This window comes from Gallinula chloropus (assembly GCF_964237585.1).
Source record: "Gallinula chloropus genome assembly, chromosome: 1".
In the NCBI taxonomy this organism is placed as follows: Eukaryota; Metazoa; Chordata; class Aves; order Gruiformes; family Rallidae; genus Gallinula; species Gallinula chloropus.
Window position 1 is genome coordinate 126,146,724 of NC_140085.1, and position 15,653 is coordinate 126,162,376.

The 15,653-nt window shown below is 35.1% G+C and overlaps 1 protein-coding gene across 1 annotated transcript in view; it reads right to left on the minus strand.

Annotated features, from left to right (window-relative positions):
• The window catches only part of IL1RAPL1 (interleukin 1 receptor accessory protein like 1), a gene marked incomplete at both ends in the record, with an annotated part of 629,614 nt that overhangs the window by 320,049 nt on the left and 293,912 nt on the right, over positions 1–15,653 (minus strand). Inside the window, one exon of the mRNA XM_084276853.1 lies at positions 12,413–12,692. Within this exon, the coding sequence (XP_084132979.1) occupies positions 12,413–12,692 (280 nt within the window). The remainder of the gene's footprint in view (positions 1–12,412; positions 12,693–15,653) is intronic.

Genomic DNA, 15,653 nt, shown 5'->3' on the forward strand with positions numbered 1-15,653 from the left:
TACTTCTCCCCCACTCCTTGCCCAACTTCATGGAGTTGAAAGACTTATTATTTGGGGATTAAATGCATGATCAAAAGCCTGACTAGTAGCATACAGACCTAACCTGCCTTGCCTTGGCCTATGACTATGTGCCACATATTGGGATTCCCTTCATTTGTCATAAAACTTGACAAAAACATGGTAGAGTGCAAATTAATATTGAGGCAGAACTATACCTACAGCTGAACACTGAACCGAGCTGTTTGTGTCGGATGGGGTTAATTGTAATATCTGTAAAAGGTAGACAGTCAGTTCCAGGGAAAAAAAAGCCAAAACCCTACAACGTAAAAACCCCCCAAACATGTCATGAAAATATCACTGAAAAGGCATTGCTCAAAAAAGCGCACTTTAATAACCCACAGTTGAAGGTGGTGAACTTTTATCTGTACACTCTGCCCATAGATGCCAGACAACTTGATCTCAAAAACCCCAAGAACATCACAGAATTTAGGCTGATTGTGTAGTTGATTATTCCTTGCTGCTAAATCTATGCAGTTCACCTTGAGTATGAAAGCGGACAGACTTCTTTGAAAGGAGGGGGGAAAAAAGCCCTTAACTGTCCATTATTTGTTCTTTTCACTACATATTGTAAATAACTGAAAAGAGATCATATAAAAAGCATTTTCCATTCCTCAAGTATATCAAGGCAAAATATCAGGCAAACCCCAACCATTTTAAATCTCCTTTTTAGAATAATTTTTCATACAAAAATTGATCATTGAATTTCTCAGAAAACAGGTGTATGTATGCAAATGAATTAATATAAAACAGTTAAACCAAAGAAGCAATTTAATCTCATTAAATGTTGCCAGATATGTTAAACAGTTTATGTCAAGATTTAGCATACACCACTGAAAAAAATAAGTGCCCAAATCACATAAAGGTCATATTGTAAGTATTTCCTGCTGATTGACAAATTTAATTTGCATAGTCATTATCATTACATCAATGAAAAACTTGTAATAATGCCTTAGAGGGGATCTTTTCAGTGCAGCCTGAAAAAGAGCGACCATACTTCACAGTACAACTCTAATTCAGAGAGCAAGACAAAACTCATCACGCTAATTTGGCCATAGTGACATGAGAAATCTGGGAAAGACAAAAAATAAATCCAGTTTTCAAGCATGCCCTCATTAACAGAATTCAGATCATCCTTTCTTGCCTTTATTGCTTTTTCTTGGTTGCACATATACATGTATGTGTACTGTCTGGAAGTACGGATACAGACATGTGTCTGTATTTACACATATTTACAATAAATGAAAACAGGACCTATCCTCACTTTCGAATTTTGATTAATTTCCTAAATGAAGTCCAAATTTAGCACTCAAAGGCTATATCATAATGCTCCCTGCATTAAAGGCTGAATTAAGATTACAGAGTCAATCTTGATCTTTTATCATCTTCTCAGCCTCTGCAATTAAATGCCTCAAGAACTTTTGGGTCAGTTTCTTCACCTTTGAAATCAGCAGCATTAGGCTATGTTACTTTGATAGATGGTAGCACTAAGTAAGCAGAAATTATGCAAATCTAATTAGTTTTCTCCTATAGTGGGAATATCTGGACAGTAATATTTCTAGTGTTAGAAATATTTTTTACTTGTTAAGTCTGCGTATATGCTTTATGTCTGGAAGACATTAAAAAAAATAGATCATAAATACACCAGTTTCAGACTACCATCAAGTCTGGGTACATTTTCTACAAGAGTTACACTTCAGTCATTCTACAGTCACCATTGGAATTAATGAGGAAAAAAATTATTACCATAATTGCAAACATGGATCTTTATTTTATGCTGACACATGAACTCTTAATTTATTATAATAGAACAAGAAAGAGAAATATTCTTTGAATCCAAACACTTTAGGTGTTAAAAGATCTCATTTTATTACTTCTAACACTTCAAACCTGAAATCCCTTTGATGTTCTCACATCACTTCTCCAAGTACTCTACCCTCTTCACACTGGACTATTGATTCATGTGCATCAACACTTCTTTGGAAAAACCGCTAGTTGACATTGCCAGACTCAGTAAGTAACTTGCTTCTTCTCATGACCTACGTTTCCAAGGCAGTATTTCATTAACATACAGGCTGTGTAAATGTGTATCTGTTGCTCTTTTCCTCCAGTTCCCTCCACAATCACCAGCTATCTCCTAATGGGATCATGAACAGTTTAAGTCAAACACCCATACATATTTTAATAGACATGAACATTTGAAAAAAGATGTTACAAATCCAAATTATTATTTATCTATATATATAAAATAAAAATAAACAAATAAAGAAACATTCCTCTTTCTCAGTCCCACAAAATATACACGTGTAATAATATCTAGTAAACATCTTGAAGAACAAGTTCGTATGTTGAGGATCTGGATCTCCAGTTTTCTTCAGCAAGAATGTTAATAATTAACTATACCATCTCAGTGATAAGGGCAGGATCTACTTTACATTTTGATTAAAAACCAGCAAATCCCCACATAAATCCTAAATGTAATTTTTAGAAGGAAAGTGATGCATGGTCTTTCTGGTAGTAGTATTTAATAATTCTATATAACATATGACATATATCTAGAGAGAGAGAGAGAAACTTGACTTAGCATCCATTCTCAAACTGGTTTTCATTAGTAGACTTTCAGATTAGTAAATTTTAATAGATCCATCTGTTACTATTGGAAGACACCCTTAAAAGCAGGGATAATGCATCTTAATAGCCATCACTGTTTAAAACAATTCTATGTAATAAACCCTCTCCACAGTAAAAATAGATTAAATCCACAGGTTTCATCAATATAATCTACTCAAAAATTGTTTAGAGACATGATTAAAGAAACAGAGGGATTTCTTTAAAACTGAAAAGACTGGAAGAAAAAGCAAAACAAAATTAAGTCAATACAAAGCTTTCCAACAAGAGAATATTGATAGCTTGCCTCACAGATTCTATGGGCTAATATATTTACTCTTCACCTGTTCATTCCCCTCCCTTCCCTGCCACTAATGTTCCACTTTTTGAAGACAGATCCTACTTTTCTTTCAAAAGGGTTGGCATAAAGGTTTTGATACTCAAAGCCAGTGAGAGAAGTCCTCAAAACAATCAAGACTTTTTTTTAATCTCTCAATTATTCCCTTTGTTATTATTGTTCTTATTGTTCTTCATGCACATAAAACTTTGCATTTTGGTCATATAGCACAGCTGATTAATTTTCTTTCATATGTCTTCTAATGAGAACCAGGTACTTTCCCCATGAAATAAAAGCACACAGAAAAATTCTGTGCAAAGTGCATGATCTGAGAGACATCCTATAAGCTTTCTCCATTTTCTGGATTTTTTTTTGGTTTTTTTAATCATTCCTTGCTTTCAAGATTTTCTCTGGAGCAATAATAGTGCCATAAAAACTTGATTACAAAAAAAATAATTCACGCCTAAAAATCCCTTCCTTGTGCTTTTATTTAGAACCTAGACATTCAGTAAAATTATTCCCTGGACTGCCAAAAAAAAAAAAAAAAGTCTTTTACACATACCAGCAAATTTAAATGAAAAAAAATACTTTTTCATTTTTCTACAGACTTCTTATTTTTCATTGATGTATCTATGTGGTGGTTTAGCCCTGGCTGGAAGCCAGATGCCCACCAAAGTATAGTTTAGGCTGGCAGAAAACAGTAACTGCTGCTTAAAGAAACCGTCTCAGCACCACAGCCTCACAAAACTGCAACAATTTATCACTATTTTCCCCTTCAATGTTTTTCATTTGACTATAACAAGTTCTCAGATAACCACCTGATTTGCATCCAAATTTTCTTGAAATAAAAAAACCCAAACATTTTAACTCTAACTTTCATAACCATGCCATCCCCCTATCTTTACTCAGACAAAGAGAAAGACACAAGATTGTTTTCTGATTTGATCAAACTAGAGGAGAATCTTGGAGAGAAGGGAAAAAGAGGCAGAGGCCTTTATCTTTCCAATCTTCTATACACTAGGAACCACACAACCTCTTCTTAATTTTGTTAAGAATGACCCAGAAGAACTTCTGAATGCTGTTAGAACTGCTTTAGATCAGCCTTGGTTTGGAGGAAATAGTCTAATTGCTGTAGGAAGCAAGGGTTGTTTGAATGGTTGCAAGGACATCCTGAAAACAGCACCTTCTTCCCATCTTTTCTTATTCCTACCATAGCAGCACCAGAAAGTGATCAGTAGGCAGATTCTCTTCAGTCTGTCAACTACATTTGTAACCCTTCTGGATTGTGGTGAACACACACCCTTTTCAGACTCAACCCTTCCTGAAAAGTCATGCAAGACTTTGCAAAAGATCATCTAATATTTGATGTTTTTTGGAGTCTGACTTCAGAATCAGCTTCTGCTTTTCTTTCCCTTATTTCAATGAGCATTTATAATATTTATTTGTGCAGAAACCTTGGAAATGATAATCTAATTAGCAAGAAAGAGAGTCTTGTTTGTTGAAGTGATGGCTTTTAAGTCATTTTGATGACTTTTGGGAGCCTAAACCACTATTTTAGATTTGCATTTCAGAAGAATTTAGATTATAAATTAATTCAATCACATTAGATTCTTAAATGATAGACTCTTCAAATAAGTTTAATATTTTAAAATGTCAGTCTCATGACATAGCACTGAGTACAGAGATATGTCACTTAACTTTCACATCACCCCTTGCCTTTCAGCATATATGATATGAATACACAAATGCAATTAATTTAGTCTGGGATTCAGTTTAGGACACTTCAGTTCTATGATGCATTTATATTCTTATACCTGTTTGCTATGTCTAAGCTGGTACTGTAGCTGATAGTCTGGCTAATGGAGCCCAGAAAACGGTTTAGCTGAAAAGTCTTGGAAATGCTCTTAGTGACCCTAAAATACTATTAGACACCTATACCCATGCAACTAAATCATCTCTTCCCTTTATTTTAACATCAGCTAAATTGCTCTCTGGCATGAGAACAACAGGAACAAATAAAGATACTATTCTCACACAGCTATTTAGCATCTAGGTACTTAAAATTAATTAGAAGCCAGATTTGAGCAGTTGCAGGACAGAGAATCAAAATGTAGTTTGAAATAAAATGTTAAGGGGAAAAATTAAATGATCATATACAAGGTAAGATATACCTATTTTTACTAAACTACAAAATTTGGTTGTTTTGAATTCTGTTGAAGGAAACAATGAAAAAGTAATACGTAAAGAAACTTTGGAGACAAAATATGGAAGCCACAGTTTTGAAAATACGTGCAAGTCATTTCAGTTCTTTGCCTTCTTTCTCCATTTTCTCTAGATCTTGGAAGAAAAGTATCTACCCTTGACTTAAGTATCTATGATATGGAATTAACTTTATCTGTACTCTCTTCTTTTCCCACATTAGCCAGAAGGGCAGCCAATAGGCCACTTCTTCCATACTGTTACATGGCTTTTGGTCCTTTTCTAAAGTGAATGAAGTTAGCAAGAGAGTGTAAAATAGACAAAACACTGACTCCTTTTTCACAAGAGAAAAACTGTGTTTATTACTACAAACAATGCATGTTAATACACCCTGACTACATGTTAAGATTTCTTCCTCCTAAATCACAAGCACAAAAAAATCTCAACAAACAGTACAGTCATATTTTGGTTTTGTACTGAACTGAGAACTGAAAGGTTATTTTTTTTTGTCAGAAATATTAATTTAGTCAATACAGAAAGAAACTTAATGATTAAAGGGCAAGTAAAACTGGTTTGTTAAAAGTACTCTTATAGGAAAACAAAAAAAACCCTAAACCAAACCCCCTAACAAAATAGTGGAAACAATACTCAGACTATTTTACATATTATGTTGGTGTAGTTCAGCAGACATGTCAATAACAAAGAATTAGTAGCAAAAGAAACTTAGTATTACATAGAAGGCTTTTCTTCAAATTATCTCCTCAAGTACTATTTACAACACTTCTATAAATTCAGAGGTGTTAAAATGGGATGTTAACAACAACTTCTGCTCAGTTAAATATACCAATTTCTTCTTCTTTTCCAATATCAAATTCTTTATCCGATGCTGTATAAATGCAGAATTTACTTATTCTCCCCTTTGTATAAATTAAAATATCCTTCAATGGAGTCTTACCTAAAATAATTCTCTGGATAAGCTCTCCTACTTCTCAGACTTGCTTACATCCAGTCAGGAATCTTCACATAAAGACATGCTTCTACCCACTGTAAATATCATATTGTTCCTTTTTCTACTCACTGCTTTGTTTGGTTGTCTTTCAGTGTCAAGTTCTCACTGAGCCAAGCAAAGAGCAGACACTAGAATGTAGCATTATGCACAGATTGTATCAATTTAACCATAAGTAGGGGTGCCCTGTGCTCACCTGTTTATCTCTTCAGTATTAGGCATTTATTTTATCCTAATACCTAATGCATGTAAAAGGTATTTATCACATGCAATAAAGATGCTAATGTCAGACACTGGACCTCCTGCAGTGTCAGAAAGACAGGGGAAATGGAGGATGGGTAAGTTTCACTCACCTGTCAACAAGCATCAGCTTCAAGAAAAACCCAGATCTCATTTATTTCTAGGAACTAGCAACTGCTTTTTTCCATCTGTACAGGACACTTAATGTAAGTTCCAGAAACCCAACCCGTATAAATTCCTAATGCTAGCCTGAAGGCTTTATCCACTCAGCAAAGCATCCTTAAGTCAAAAGTGAAAATTTCATAGATGTCCAGCTGGTCTACCAAACTCGCATTTGAAAAGGAAATGGATCATAAATTGGTCACCTTAAGAGACCGAGTCTTTATCATGGTTAACACTTTAAAATCTACATTCCAAACTTTAAATCTGTTTCTAGTGCTCTTTTTCCATTAATTACTTTAAAACTGTGATGATACTTACTTAAATGAATTGATAGAATAGCAAGCTCTTCTGAGAGGTATTTCTGTGTACTCCTAGCACATTTGGTTTTACTTTAAGAAAGCTTATTTCTCACATCCATTGTCAGATTTCTTTGTTACTAACACAGTTAAATATACCAGGGATCCCATGCATATCTAGGGAATACCATGTTTTTGAATTTGTAAGATAAATTACAGTAAGGCTTAATTTTCAGATATTTTCCCTTTCTTTTTTTTAATTATTATTCAGATTTAACATCCAGTTGATATATGAATAATTACTCTTTTCTGAAGATAAAAATTGGTAAAAACTGTATAAAGGAGTATAAATATTTATAAGTGTATATGGCCAGGGTAAAAGCCCTTCCTAGAGTAAGAAATATTTTAAAAATATTTGGTATCATGAAATGATAATTCCCATTTGTAAACATGTTTTACATTATTCAAGATGATGAAGAAATGCTGCTTACATTCATGAAATATTAATTGTATTTCTTTTCTGCTCACCATATCTTTTACTGAAGCAAAGATTTCCGTATGTATTTTGTATTCAGGACTTCTGGTAATGCATTAAACAATTGTGTACTATGACTATACTCAATGTATGGATTATAGGAACTATATATATATAAGTAAATATATATTATTCTTGAAATGGATAGAACAAGGTACCTGTGATCATGTCCAGGCAAAGAATGTAATCAGGAATGGTCAACATAGATTCACCAAGGCAAAATCATTCATGACAGTTTTGAAAGCCTTCTGTGATGACATGACTGGCTGGATAGACAAGGGGAGAGCTGTGAGTGTTATCTACATCAACTTCACCAAGGCTAAACTCATAAGCAAGCTGAGGAAGTGTTGCATAGTCTAGATGGGGACCTGTAGCCCAGTTTTGTGCCCCAGTGGTCAGTACTGGGTCTAGTCTTGTTCAGCATATTCATCAATGACCTGGACGAGGGCTTATCAAGGTTATCATCATAAAGTTTGCTGATGATACAAAACTGGGAGGGGTGGCCGAGACACCATAAGGCTTCACTGCCATTCAGTGAGACCTGGACAGGCTGGAGATTTGGGCCAGGAGGCACAAAATGAAGTTCAGCAAGGGAAAGTGTAGGGTCCTGCACCCAGAGAGGAATAACCCCAGGCACCAGTAAAGGTGAGGGGTTGATCTACTGGGAAGCAACACTGTGGAGAAAGGACCTGGGAGCCCTGGTAGACAGCAATTTGAGCATGAGCCAACAGTGTGCCCTTGTGGCCAAGAAGCCCAGTGGTATCCTGAGGTGCATGAAGAGCGTGGCCAACAGGTCCTCTACTCTGCCCTGATGAAGTCACATTTGGAGTGTTTTGTATGGTTCTGGGCTCTGCATTTCAAGAAAGACAAGGAACTACTGGAAAGCGTCCAGCGGAGGCTACAAGGATGCTGAGGAGACTAGAGATCTTTTTTATGAGGAAAGGCTGAGAGAGCTGGGGCTGTTCAGCCGGGAAATAAGCAGAGTAAGAAGGGATCTTATCAATATGTATAAGCATCTAAAGGGTGCATGTCAAGAGTATGGGGCCAGATAGAAGACAGGACAACAGGCACAAACTGTCACATAGGAAGTTCCATCTGAATATGAGGAAACACTTTGCCTTGAGTGTGACAGGGCACTGAGACAGGCTGCCCAGAGAGGCTGTGGAGTCTCCTTCTCTGGAGATATTCAAGACCTGCCTGTGCATCATCTTGTGCAACCTGCTCCAGGTGATCCTGTTTTAGAAGAGGGCTTGAACAAGGTGGTCTCAAGGTCCCTTCCAACCCCTACCTTACTGGCATTCTATGATTCATAATATCTGAAAGAACACTGGTCATTCAACAAAGCACTGCTGAGGATAGCCAGGCTCCACAGTCTTTTTAAAACCAACCAATCAAAGAAGAAGTTATTTTCACTACAAATAAATTGTATATGTTGTTATTGAAAACTTCATATTTTTATCTCATTGTTATTTCACAAAATAACTATGTGCCGATAAATAATGCACCATTCATGTATCTGCAATTATTTTAACTAGCCATATATAAAACCATATGTATGTTTTATTAAATCGATAAAACTGTTTAATAGTTTCATTGGTCAAGCCATAATTGACATGATCAGTCAAAACTAGACCTGTTAAACTACAGTAAACCAGTATTTTTGTACTTAAAGATGATCACCACAATAACATATCCTACCTAGCAGAAGAAATGTATGCTATTTACAATTAAAATTACTTATTAGCTGATGAAGGAAAAGGATTGTTTTTCATAAATTCACAGCAATCTCATGTTTCCAATTATGCCTTGAGAAAGAAAAAATAATTGTATATTATCCTACATTTTGCTGCTCTTCGAAGTTAACTTGAAGCAGTTTGAATCTAAAATTTTGTAGAGAAAAAAATATTTAAAATATTTTATTTCTATCTGAAATAAAACTTATATACTAGCTGAACTATATGCCAGGGAAGTTATGTGATTCAACAACATAATGTCTGTATGTTTGGGTGCATGTGTGTATCTACACGTAAACATAAAAACATAAAATACAACTGCTGTGAAGCAGAAATATCTGAAATACAGATAAGGGGCAAAGATTAAAGCTCCCTCCCTTCCTTCCTACCTTCTGAAGTAAAATCAGAAAATTCTATATGCTTCAGTGTATTTCAGTATTTTACTTCTTTGTCCAAATTTTGGACTGTATATGACTGACAGAAACAGTTAAAGATCCTCGGACGTTCAGGTTTCTTACTGAGTGGGGCTGCAAACACATTTGAACCATCCCCAGAGTTGCTGTTATTCCCAGCTCTAACCTGGCAGTCATCTGAATTTGAAATTTCAAAGCTGGATAGCACTGAATGAACTACAGGCAGGGTTTTTTTTTTGTGGGTTTTTTTTTTTGTTTGTTTGTTTGTTTTTTTAATGACTGGTGAGTACCTAATGAATTTATTTAATGTGTATTAGTATTGGAGAAGGTTTTTAATCTGTAATGCAATTTATAATGCCTTATTTAAACTTATACTGTTATTGTTTGGATCTTACGCTTACTTCATAGCCACTCTCAAACTCAGGTTTCTGAACAAGGCTTAGTTGCCTGTATGCATTTTTCTGCACTATATATTACAGCTCACCAAAACAATTAATTGTGATTTGGATTTGTAAACATCCAAACACATAACGCTACACAAAGATTCAACTCCGGAAAAGTAAATGGGTACTACCACTGCCATTATTAAGGACAAATCAGCCTGAATTTAAAACTTGTAACATCTTTCTTTGTCTTTCATTTGTCCTTAATAATGGGAAAGTATGTTAGCTCTAAAGTAAACATTTCCAGTTACAGATGTAAAAGCAACCTCACTTTAAAACATGAGTTTAAAATCAACATCAAAGTCATTATTTATTAAAAGCATAATCAGATTCATGATTTCTAAACACTATTTAACTGACATACTGATGAAAAACTCCAGCTGAACATATAACAATAATAATAATAAAAAAGTCTTTTGCAATACAACCCATTGTAGCACTTCAGCATAAATCCCAGTAAGAGCCTTACTCTTGGGCCTCATTGACCAGACCCAATGTTAGGTTGGGCTATTAATGGAGATACTGTAATAAAAGTTGCCAGGAAGGAAAGGAAAAGATGAAAACATAAAGAAAATATCAGTTTGACTGGAAAAATATTTCAGCTTTTTTTCAACATTAGAGGAGGCAGAAAATTTGACAAAACTATTTAGTACTTGCTGTTATACTAGGTGTATATGCATACAAAATTTCTGGGAGCTTGAGTTGAATACATGTGTTAATTCTTTGCTCAGCTCATCCAGTTATACTTAACTGCCAATATATGATAAACAATGAACAACCATGTAAAGTGACATCCACTGAGAGATTTTATTTCTTCCAGTTCCCTAAAACTGCTTCATACAGAAGTTGCAGTAGAATGGTACAGTGCTGTACCTGAAACAAACTAGATTATTTTCTTCCTTGAAAGCAGCGTATAAGCCCATATATTTTATACCAATCAGCTTATAGTCCTTGTATTTATCACAATAAGCTAAAAGCTATTTCTAGGTGTGCTGCAGTGCCTTGATAATAAGGCTCAGCCTTGATTTTCTCAATTTCTTTATGGCTACCAGTCTCCCATGGGAAGAAAAGCAGGGATAAGAAATTAAAGGTGAGATGATTGTGAACAGTAGTGAGGAAGGAGAACAGTAATTTCTTTGTTTCTGAAGGATAAAGACCCAGCCTTCACTGCTATTCCTAGGTTAATTTCACTGAAAACGTGAATGTTTCTACTCAATAAAACCTTCATTTTTGTACTGTAATGTAGTCACTGTAAAAGCTACTTTGGTGAACTAATCATCCATTCTATATTGTTCACTTAGTGCCATACAGTCTGTTCCAGTATGTTGTTCTCTATACGTCCTGCACAATAGATGTATTTATCTTCCTTACTGTTGGCACAGGTAGCAAAGGCACAGAACTGTGAGAAACTTTGCTTATGACCAAAGAAAATAGAAAGTGCTGGACTGTTCCACCCCTTCATTGTGTATTCATTTTCTATCCACTCAGATTCCTTAATCTTTCTTTTTGACTCTTTGTGTTTTGTATGAGTAACAACACCATTTTTACAGATGTTCAAACAGAGAGGAACACCACTTCATCTTTTTAACTGCTATAATCGTCTTAAAGCTTTGAAAAATTAGTAGTGATTATTCTCTATACTTTTAATGTTAAAAATTCCAATTTTCAAAATTTGACATTTAGTGAAAAGCTAGTGTAAGCCTGTGAGACAGTATAAACATGTATACGGTTCTTTTTTTGGGTGCAATGGGATTGAAACAGTATCTCAGTACAAACCACATATAGGTGCAGAAAGAAGCTGTAAGCAGGAAGCAGAATCCAGTCCAAGTTATGGTGATAAAGCTTGAGGCATCAGAATGTTAAATGCCTTTGGAAAATATCTGACATCCAGTCTCCATTACCAGGTTAAGCCAGATGTGATTCTAGAGGATATACGTCTGTAAAACTCCTTTCATTTTCCTTGATGTGACTACTTTACATCAAATAACAAATTTTAATAGAAAAAGTTAATTAAATAATTATATAAAATCAATATTTAAATTCAATCTGAATGGGTATAAGAAACTTTTTACCCTAGGATAGTGATTGTAAGAGTTAAACCAGAATCAGGAACACATGATTTATGCATGCAGTTCCACCAAACTCATAAATTTTGAATTTTGCTATAAAGAACCTAAATTTATGGAAAAAACAATTTTAAATGTTCTAGACCTTCAACGGTAATTTCTACTTAAGCATTAAATACTTCAGTGAAGGGAGTACCGGGAGGAGATGAGAAAGGAACTAGCTCAGAAAACATGTTTCTTTGGCACAAAAGTCTCACTATTAAGAGAGCCACGTTTCATATCTGGTTAATTAAAGTGCAGCATATTAAAGTACAGTACCTTATAACACATGCATAGAGTCCGCTGTCCTGTACCACCGTTGGTCGGAACCAAATGGAGTCTTCTTCTTTGCTCATTCTAGTTCCATCAAAAGCTATAGGTTCCTCAAAATCTCCAGGTCCAGAGCTTTTGTACCACATCAAACTAAGTCCAGCACTTTGGGCTAGGGAGTAATTAGCTCTAATATATCCATAAAAGAGTGCACATTTTATACGAACAGGTTCTCCCACTAGAACTTGATACTTCTTGTAATCCACAGACCAGTCAGTGCATCCATCAGCTAAAAAAGAAGAGAAAATGACAAGAGATTATCAAAGGCGCCTGAGATCACTATTCACACAGCAACCAGCATTGTGGGGGAAGCACTGCATTTGGGAAAAGGTCCATTGGGTGACTAGCAATACTTTTTCAATCCCTGAAAGATTAACTGCATTTTCACACCATTACCACCGTGTAGTTCATCTATGCAGAGCAGAGTTATTACAAGATTTTGTGTTAAGTGCTGACACTTTCTGCAATAACGGAGCAATTTTTCTTTTTTTTTCTTTTGTGAAACTCCAGCATGACCAGTCACAAAATACTGGAGTGACATTGGTGCAACATGGAGGCTATGCGGTACGCAAGGTGTAACAATCTGAAATATATTAAACAAGTACTGGCAGAGCAACCACACGAATTAAAGAAGGTATTAGTCTGAAAAGAAACTAAGAACTGTCCTGAGCCAAAAAGTTTGAAAGTTCAAGTTAGATTTGAAGAAGGAAAGAGATTCTGTTATCAATAAAAGCAATAAGAGCAAACATGCACAAAGGAAAATTGCTGTCAGTATTTTAGTGGATTATATGAGAACAAGCCGCTCTTAATTGGAATTACTGACTTTCTGGAACTACATTACAAATTACTTTAAATGATTAAAGTTTTTATTTTTTTCCTATCTTCATTAGCAATAATTTTAGAAAAAAAAGATCATATTCTTCACTTGTTGAATAATGTCAGCCAGTACCAACACTGTCCCACAGTAATTGTTCATCAGAAGGCAATGCCAGATTTATTTTTCAAAAAAGCCCAAACACCAGCAAAAGAAAAAAATCCAACACTTCCCCATTATTTCCAGTTAAGAATACTAAAACAACAGAAGGTATACAGATATAATGTCTTCCTTAACAAAAGCTTATGTTTTTTAGGTTAATGAATTTCAACCATGGAAATTCACCAGTAAGTTCATTCACTTGGAAACCTCAACGTCCAACTTCAGCCAGTTAAGCAGGCTCCCACTCCAGTCAGTATAAAGCAAGAAATGCATCCAAAGAACAACTCATTTCATCTTAAAATGACTATCTATGACTCATATAAATATTTGGTCTTTGAATTTGCCATTTTTCTTTGTTAACTTTAAAGGAGCTTGGAGAGTTAACTAGCTTAGAAAATCAACTTTCACATAGCTAAAGTTGAATGCTCCTCCTCACCCTAGAGATGTTTGAATACTGACTTTAGTGGAGAATTCAAGCTATTTTGCAAGATAAAGCAGTATTAGCACTTAAAATTGTTTTCATCTCTCATTTGGAACAATAGCGTGCCAGTTAGTGACTTCTGAAATTTGCATTTGGATAATACTGCAGTACTTATTATACAAAGCAAAATAAGACACAAACATCTCCACACATCATGGAGAAAGACCAAGGAAAAATGCTCCAACATTTTAAAATGAATTTGCACTGTTAACAGAATTCACTCAAATATTTCATATATCTTTGGATTGCCTCTTCCTGTGTTTACTTTAAAGATCAAAAACAGACAACGATATGTCCTTGTTCCATTTTTCCTACCCAACTCTCTGTAAAAATTAGTAACATTTACAAGGGCCTAATAAGATACAGATGTAGTCTTTCAGAAGTTGAAGTGAATAGAGTCAAGGCTTCCCCAAAGGACTTAAGAAATTGATTTCCATTGCTTTCAGAACTCATTTGCATTGTTGATAATTTCATTTTTACCTTTCTGAAAGAGTTCTCTTTCTGATCTGATTCTATTTTGCTCTGCTTCTAAATCCCCATGCCAAAAAAATTATTAACATATGCCTCTAGGTAGTATTAATTCTATTATTTAAGTTTCCAGGTAATACCTTCTTCATCATACTTTATTATCAAATTGCAATCTTGCCTTTCACTACCTAATTCAGTTAGTATGCTTTAGTTTATAACATTAGTCTGCAAGTCATATTTTCTCTCTCAGGATATGCATTTCTAATGGTTTCCAGTTCCTTGAACTTGGTGAATCTATGAGAACGTATTGCAGAATGACACAAACTCTGCTTCAAGTCTCGTATTGAATGAAAGATTAACTATGTAGAGCAGATTTCCTTTATTTCAGCATGCTATTCCTCATTAAAAAGTGCCAAGGATCACCTGCAGTCCAGTTTAGTAGGCTTAGGCAAGCAAGGTGGCAGGTATTCTGTATTCACACGCAAAACCGGAGAGAACATTACCAAACTTTTGAAAATTAAGATTATCAAAATTCAGTTCCTGAGTTTCCAGGAGAATGTTAACAATAGTTTGAATAGGTAGACATATTTACATTAATCCTCTGTGAAATAGGTATTTCAAATATATAAATTCAACGACCGAAAGAGAATACAAATCAAGAACTCTTAAATGCATAGAATTTTCTGAAGTTTCACATTAACATTTCATATCACAAAATACAACCAACACGACATTTTGAAGTAACTACCGACCAAACCTTTTGGACATTTGGACTATGTCCAGTTTTGGTCTAACCAATAAAAGAAAGACAGACAGGCGGGAGAGAGTCCAATAAAGGGCCATAAAGATTGTTAAGGGACTGTAGCATCTCTCCTAAGAGCACAAGCTGAGAGTTGAGACTGTTCAGCCTGGTGAAGTGAAGGCTCTGGGAACATATTACCAACCTATGTACATATCTGAAAGGACAGTGCAAAGAGGATAGAGCAAGGATATTTTCAGTGCTGCATGGACACAGTACAGGAGGTAGTGGAGACAAACTGAAACACAGGATGTTCTGCCTGAACATCAGGAAATACTTTCCTCTTTGAGGGTGATCCACCCCTGACACAACCACAAAGAGTCTCCCTGTTCCTGGGCAAGCAGCTCTAGGTGCTTGAGCACAGGTTTGGACAAGATGACCTTCAGAAATACCTTCAAAATTCAACTTTTTTGTAATTCTGTGATTTATTAAGTTACATTGATTGGCAATTTTAAGAAAAAAAAAA